The following is a 7,813-nucleotide window of genomic DNA, read 5'->3' on the forward strand; positions in this document are numbered from 1 at the left end:
TGATAGATTTCTACTTACTCACCAATTAAGCCAAAGCAAGAAAATATTAGTCGCGAATATTCTTCAAACAATTTTCATTGTCATCATTGACTTGCATTAGAATTAGAGAGTCATCCACAAACAGAAGATTGGAGACCGAGGGTGCATCACGGCACACTCTAACTCCATTTAGCTCACCACGAAGCTCTGCTTGGTTTAACAATACGGTTAATCCTTGAGCACATATAGTAAGAATAGATACCGGGATAGAGGTCTGGTCTCGGTTAGTACGGCTCCCGATGAGTTTGCTAGGTGAAATTAAAATTCTGTAGGCCATTTCATATATTTTGTGATCATATAACCTTAATTTATTTACCAGCCTAGTTACGCTCACGGGCCGGATTGTTACCTCGGTTAGTGCCAGCTAGGAAAGGCCTTGTACGGTCGGCCTGTGCTGAAGGATCCTCCGGTAGGCTGCAGTAACGGCCCACACCAAACCCCCAAGCAAAACCCGCATGTAGTATGCCCAAAAGGCTTCCCCGCCGCCGTTCCAGCTCACCCTCCGCATCCCAAATCAGTCTCCCCACCGCGCGCCGCCACCTCCACCGCCACGGCGACCGCCGGTGCACCCCTCCATTGGCGACCATCGCGCGCACCACCGCCCTCCCCGCCGCTCGGCTCCTGCTGCGCGGGCGCACGGCCTCCTCTGCCTCCGCCGCGGCCCTCGCTGTCCTCCCCTTTCCCACCAGCTCCTCCTCCGACGACTCCGACGAGGCCAAGCCCCTCCCGCCTCCGCCCGCACCGGATGGATCCCCCTCTCCCCCGCACCGTCAGAACCAGCCGTGCTGGCAGCGCGAGCGCGACTGCAACGTGGCCATGAAGGCCCTGGCGCGCGCGGGCGACGTGGACCAGGTGGTCGCCCTCTTCGCCGACCTCAGGACCTCCGGCGCCGGCGCCGGCGCCGGCAAGGGCGATGCCTCGCCGCCCAACGTGCTCTGCTACAACACGCTCGTCAACGCGCTCGCGGAAGCCGGGCGGCTGGAGGAGGCCCGCGTCGCGTTCGACGAAATGCTCGCGGCGGGGGTGGCGCCCAACGCGTCCTCCCTCAACATCCTCGTCAAGCTGCACTCCTGGAGGTCCGCGCGGTTCGACCTCGCGTACAAGGACATCCTCCGGATGGGCGACCTCGGGGTGGAAGCGGACGTGGGCACCTACTCCACGCTCGTCACGGGGCTGTGCCGGGCAGGGAGGGTCGGCGAGGCCTGGGGCGTGCTCGACTGGATGCTGGAAGAGGGCTGCCGTCCCATGGTGCAAACCTACACGCCCATCGTGCAGGGGTATTGCCGCGAGGGCCGCGTCGAGGAGGCCAAGGAGCTCATGGCCACCATGGAGCGTGCTGGCTGTCCTCCCAATGTAGTCACCTACAATGTTCTCATCAGGGCTCTGTGTGATGCCGCCAGATTTGATGAAGTCAGGCAGGTTTTGACCGAGAGAACAGCAAAGGATTGGACGCCCAGCACTGTCACCTACAATACGTTTATGAATGGTCTCTGCAAGAAAGGTATGGCTAAGGAAGCACTTGACCTGCTGGATGTTATGCTAGGCGAAGGGCTGGATCCCACTGATTTTACTCTGAGTATTCTTCTGAATTGCCTCTGCCATGACTCGAGGATTCCAGAGGCCATATACTTGCTAGAGAGGAGTACATCATTGAAGTGGTATGCTGGTGTTGTTGCGTACAACACTGTGATGAGCAGGTTATGTGGAGCGGGACATTGGATGGGTGTTCTCAAGCTCTTGACAGACATGATCAAGAAAGGTATCATGCCAAACACGAGGTCGTTCAACATTTTTATTCGCAGTCTTTTCTTCGGTCGGCAGTTCCGCTTAGTCAAGAGCTTGATCCGGAACCAAGGCTTTGCTGCAACTGCAAATGTTGTCACGTACAATACACTCATTTATGCGATGCCTAGTGAGCTGAATAACCTAATGCAGAGAATGAAAGAGCAGAATATTGCTGCAGATGAAGTCACCTACACTATAATGGTTGATAGGTTGTGCAGAGCTGGACAATTTGTTGCAGCCACTAATCTTTTTCTAGAATCACTTGAGATTGGACTGTCGAGGGATCTTTTTGCCGTCCTTACAAACAAGCTTGCGCACAATGACAAGATCTGGGAGATGACTCGCATATTCCAGGGAATGGAGAAAAAGGGTTTTATCCCTGATAATTCTATATTTGATATCACAATCAGATCATTCTGTAGGACTGGTCATTGTCACGACAGAAATTTTTTTAAGCTTAACTTTATTCTGGATACAATGTTGGTGCCAAGTTTCATGCACTAGCCAACGCAACCAGTCCAAACTGATGGAAAAGGGCTAGACAATCCACATATGACTGTGACATGGAGAAGTCAAGAAGTGAATAGAACAGTCTCAGAGGTATGGCTCAAGAGGCCTATACGTGGCCTGAAGTGATGGAAAGGGCCAGACAATCCACTTAGATTGTAACAGTTGGGAAGGCGAGCTGAACCCTTGTGGATCTAGGAAAGCCGCCGATAATTAAAGGTAACATACGCTTTCTTTCTACTTTTCTAGCAATTAGAAATCGGATCAATTAGCAGTTTTCTCCCTAATGAGTTTTTCCAGATAAATAACAATTTTATATTCTAGATTAAAGTTGTAACTTCTATAATATTTGGAGTAGAATTTAAAGGTATAGCTGAATCCGTAAGTGTGGCATACAAAAAGTTTGTGCTCCGTAGTTATCAATTGTTTCTCAATGGTCTTTGTTCCAAACAATCAGCACTAGATTTTTCACTTGCCAAATTTTATTTATGGGTTCTCACTTCTCAACAATGTTTAATGTATCATAACAATGAGATGTAGTGGCTGATTAAGTAAGTTGCCTTTTCTGCCAAAAGAATATATTTTTTGTAGCACGGAATTTTTCTTTAACATCTAGTCATATCCTTCTGTTAGGAATGATTTTCCGTGATTTCTTATTTTGTAGTTTTATGTTAATATGTTAATCATAGGTGTACTGTTAGGACTTTGAACCGATGCATTATAAAGTTGAACACATAGTCTGACATATGGTAGTGCCAATTTTTAGTTTATGTTATGGCAACTAAAATATCGTCTTATGATTGATATCCTTCCCTAGCTATTATGTTCGTTTTTTCTCTACCACACTATGCAATTTGATTGGCTCTTCTTGTCTATGGTTTGCACAAAATAGTACCCCCGCCGTCCCATAATATAAGATGTTATAATATATGGGTATATTGATTATATTATAGAACATAGTGAATAATTGTTTTACCTTTTTTTGCGAAAATAATTGTTTTACCTTAGCTACCATTAAAGCATTTAACTTGCAATGCTCTATTTTCTGTCCTATTTGCTAAATAACAAAAAGTTTTCTTGGAAGCGAACGTAGGGAAATATTATTTTCTATTACTATCATTTTTTGTTTTGTTCAATAGTAAAGTATTACCTTTTCTTGTACTCAGGGTTTCAATCTTCCATATTTCAGGAACGGATTTCCTCCTGCCAACAGCCATGAATGGCGTCGATATGGCTAACAATACTGACACATGTGGTGTACTGATGTTTGACTTTTATAGCATTCCGTACATGGTACAAACATGGCACATGCCTTTTTGTGTAAACATATTCAACCCGGTCACTCGGGAGATATAATCCAATTGGTGAGTTCTGTGAAGATAGCCTAACTTAGTTGACAACATAGAAAGATTTGGTAATTGGTACTGTAGTGAAAATAATTATATCGATTTGCAAACATGACTATATTTACATATCTGGAATCGTGATCTAAGCAAGAATCAGCCATGAATGGTGTTGACATGTTCCATATTTCAGGAATGGATTTCCTCTTTGAATTATATCTCTCCTGCCAACAACCATTAATGGTTTTGACATGGCTAAAGATACTCTGACACATGTGACGTTTTCTTTTTTAGCATTCCGTACATGGTACAAACATGGCGCATGCCTTTTTGTGTAAACATATTCAACCTGGTCACTCTGGCAGATGAAATCTAGCTGGCGAGTTCTGTGAAGATAGCCTGACTTAGTTGACAACATAGAAACATTGGTAGTTGGTACTCTAGTGAAAATAAGTGTATTGATTTGCAAAAATGGCGCTATTTGAATTGTGATTTATTACTCCCTCCGATCCATATTAATTGCCGCTGATTTAGTACAACTTTGGACTAAATTAGCGACACTTATTATGGATTGGAGGGAGTAGTAAGGATCAGCAAGAAATATTTTTAGCTGAAGCAAATCATAATTTTCTTCTCCTTGGTCTCTTCACCTTTCTGAATTTTATACATGCTCTGTCAATTTACATATCTATATTAACGAATAATTACTTACAAGGACATGGAATTTCCCCCTTCTGTCTATTTTATTTTCCATATGTGTGACACCTCAGCCTGGCTTGATTGAAATTCAGCCCAAGTGTAGCCCAGGCGCCTGGCCGATGAGTATATGTGTGCGTGTAGGATATGTGGAGATAAGTACCATTTTGGTAGTTCAAGGGGGCAATCACCAATTTAAATACCCAAGGGCTCCCAAGGCAATATGTGCGAAGCAAGGACGAAATAGTAAGCTATGGCCTACCCAGTATTTAGGTTAGGTCGAAAGCCAGTTGGGACCTTGGTTTGTCACAGCATATGGGTTACAGTGTTTGATCTTTGAACCTTGGTCGTACGATATCTGCACGTCTATTGGTATTTATGATGTTTTCCTACTTATTAACTGGCTATTATACTAGCTCAAAAGGAGCATTGTGAATCATTTGTGCTGGCAGGATTCTTGTTATCTGGTTCTTCAAGAAATGAGATGAGCTGAGGCAAGGTGCTGTGGTTGCTAGTTTCTATATCTACAGTAGGTATAGTACACTTAGCACCAAGCGCCGGTTTTACTCTACATGGAGCTCTTCATAGAAGGCAAAAAGAAGTGACAGGTACAGGTTGCAGTGAATTTGATTTTCTTAGTCTTACCAAATTTGTATCGTGAGATGTAGCTCGAAGACACTTTGTTGAATTGGATTTCTTGGTATCAAATTCAGTTTGCAGTGTTTTGAGTTGCTCTAAATGATTAACAACAGTTAGCATTCAATGGCAGACGATGATGTAATTTTGTATTGTGGTCCTCGTTATTTAAAACTCGGGTCCTCAATGTTGTTTTTATCTCTACCAGATTTATCTTATGGAAACCATATACTATTTCTTTGGTAGCATGGAAACCCACATGTCATTTCCTGCCTCCTTTTCTAATCCTAACTAACGTCAGTACTTTGCTATCGAGGTTCAAGTCTGATTCTTGGTGCTTTTATGGTTTCTGCAGTTTGGTGATGGGTAAAGCATTACAAAAAAACGGACATTAGCTCCAAAACCGCAATTGATCATGGTCACATCTGGTGTATATGGAAGCAGATGAACATAGTGGTCTTCAACAGAGAGAACACCACATTTCATAACTGTTGGAAACCATTAAGGGCTTGTTTGGTACTAGAGTTTTAGTGGGGATAATCCGTTCTAAACTTCACATCCCCACTTATCCTCAATGCATGTTTGGTACTAGAGTATGAGCGAGTTTAATCCCCACTTATCTTCACTTTTCCCCAAATTTTAGTGCAATTTTTTTTCAATCCCCAATACTCTACCCCTACTTAGGCCTTGTTTGGTACTAATGTTTCAGTGGGGATTAGTGGGGATAATACTCTAGAGTATTGGGTGAATTACTATTGTCACCCAATCCCCACAAAACCCCATCCCCAATCCACTAGTTAGGGGTAGAGTATTGGGGATTGAAAAAATTACACTAAAATTTGGGGAAAAAGTGGGGATAAGTGGGGATTAAACTCTCTCATACTCTAGCACCAAACATGCATTGGGGATAAGTGGGATTTAAGTTTGGAGCGGATTATCCCCGCTAATTCCCACTAAAACTCTGGTACCAAACAAGGCCTTAGTGGATTGGGGATGGGGTTTTGTGGGGATTGGGTGACAACAGAGATTCACCCAATACTCTAGAGTATTGTCCCTCGCTAAAATACTAGTACCAAACAAGACCTGAGGAGGAGGCTAAAGAATGGGCATTCGGTGGGTGCCTTTGGGCTACGGATGGCATTGCCACCGGCATGATGTGTCTTTTGTAATCATGTGCATGGAGCTCGTACTCATACACAGGGAAGGAAGTGACGCGCCCTCAGGGACACAAGGCTTGTGCGTATTCTCCATGGGAAGGAAGTGACGCGACGCCCCATCTGCTACGTTCTGAATGGTTATCTGCTACGTTCTGAATGGTTAGACCATCTCCGGCCGTCTCCCCAACGAGCCCTCCGGAAGCCCTTTTTTATCCGGACGGCGAACAACTGTCCAGTCGCGTTCTCGGGTCCTCATTTTCGTTCGGATTTGGGCTTTCATCCATCCGGCGAGTCCATGTCAACCCGGCTCTCCAGGGAGCGTTCGGGGAGTCCGAAGGAAACAATAGCGCGGGAATCGTCTGGTGGCCCCGACTTGTCGGTGATAGAGGCCGATCTTCGTCCTCCTCGCATCGTCTTCCCGAGATACGGCGCACGTGCGTTTGAGGAAAGTTTTTAATTTAATAGATAGAAGAAATTTGGAAAAAACATAAACAATACATATAAAAACTTTGAATTTTTTTAAACAACTTCTTCCTTGATGGCCCCGCCTCATCGTCCTCACGCTGGCGCTTCCGGCTCGTCACCTCCTCCGAAGAGGCGGTGTCGGTCGACACGTCGGAGGAACTCGTGTCCTCCTCGTCGTTGAAGGTGCTCGCCGGCTGCGCCTTCGCCTTCGCGTCCGCTTTCGCCCGGGCCGCCTCCTCCTCCTCCTCCTCCTCAACCTCTTCCTTGTCCTGCTCCTCAGCCTCTTCCTCGTCCTAGCTGTCCGGCAACAGGGAATCGTCGCTTTTCGGCGGCGGGGAATCGTCGCTTTCCGGCGACGGGGAAACGTCGCTGCTAGGCGTTGCAGCTCGGTCCCACCAATGGCGCCATCCAGGCGATTTCCCCTCGCTGTCGGTGTCCGATGGCAAAGAGAGACTGCTCATGTTGAAGTGTCTGACGACAGAGGTTGGTGAAGAGATGAATGACGGCCGGTTGTAGCTCGCAAAACGTATATGTAGTGGTCTATCGACGAAGAGAGCGGCGGTTGCTCTTCCGCGGAGTTCGTGCTCCATTATGGTGGTTCGCGCGTCGAGGCCATTGCGACGGTCCCCGGCGAGGCGTTTGGGCTCCCCAGGCCACTTCACGGTCCATTACGGCGGTTCAATGCGTCGATGGACGCGGTTGCCACTGCGACGGTTTCCCTTCCCGGCGACTGCACCGTCGCTATTTACGCGGTGGTTGAGCGTCAGCACGCGACTCTGGGTTCGCCGCTGGAAATATGAGCCTCCCAAGCCAAATTTTACATCCATCCGATGCTAAATAGGGCCGAATTTCGGCCTAAGGAGCCCAACGGTTGGAGATGCTCTTACCATTGGTTTATTGCCGCTGTTACCTAGCATTAGTTTAAACGACCTACACTAGATGCAAGTATTGTGACACTGTTTCCGTATGAACGATTGCTCTGTCCAAGTTAATCTTGCATGTTTCCTAATATGGAATGCAAGCTCGCTCACTTGGATGTACTAGGCCTTCTTCTACTGCCAGGTTTGCTCCCATTTATAATGAACAAGTTTGTGTAATTCCTGTAAAGAAAGACATGTTACATAAATGTCCAGAAATTACGACGTGTCTCCCTCCTTTTAGATGTTCACTGCTAACTCCGATTCA

The 7,813-nt window shown here is 46.3% G+C and overlaps 1 protein-coding gene across 1 annotated transcript; it reads left to right on the top strand.

Moving 5' to 3' along the window:
* Window positions 1-501: 501 nt before the first annotated feature.
* LOC124646654 (pentatricopeptide repeat-containing protein At1g09900-like) lies at window positions 502-2,400 on the top strand. Its single transcript, XM_047186746.1, has one exon. It carries the CDS (start codon window positions 502-504, stop codon window positions 2,326-2,328), a length of 1,827 nt encoding a protein of 608 aa, XP_047042702.1. The 3' UTR covers window positions 2,329-2,400.
* Window positions 2,401-7,813: the final 5,413 nt, after the last annotated feature.

This window comes from Lolium rigidum, chromosome 4 (genome assembly GCF_022539505.1).
Source record: "Lolium rigidum isolate FL_2022 chromosome 4, APGP_CSIRO_Lrig_0.1, whole genome shotgun sequence".
NCBI classification, from domain to species: Eukaryota; Viridiplantae; Streptophyta; class Magnoliopsida; order Poales; family Poaceae; genus Lolium; species Lolium rigidum.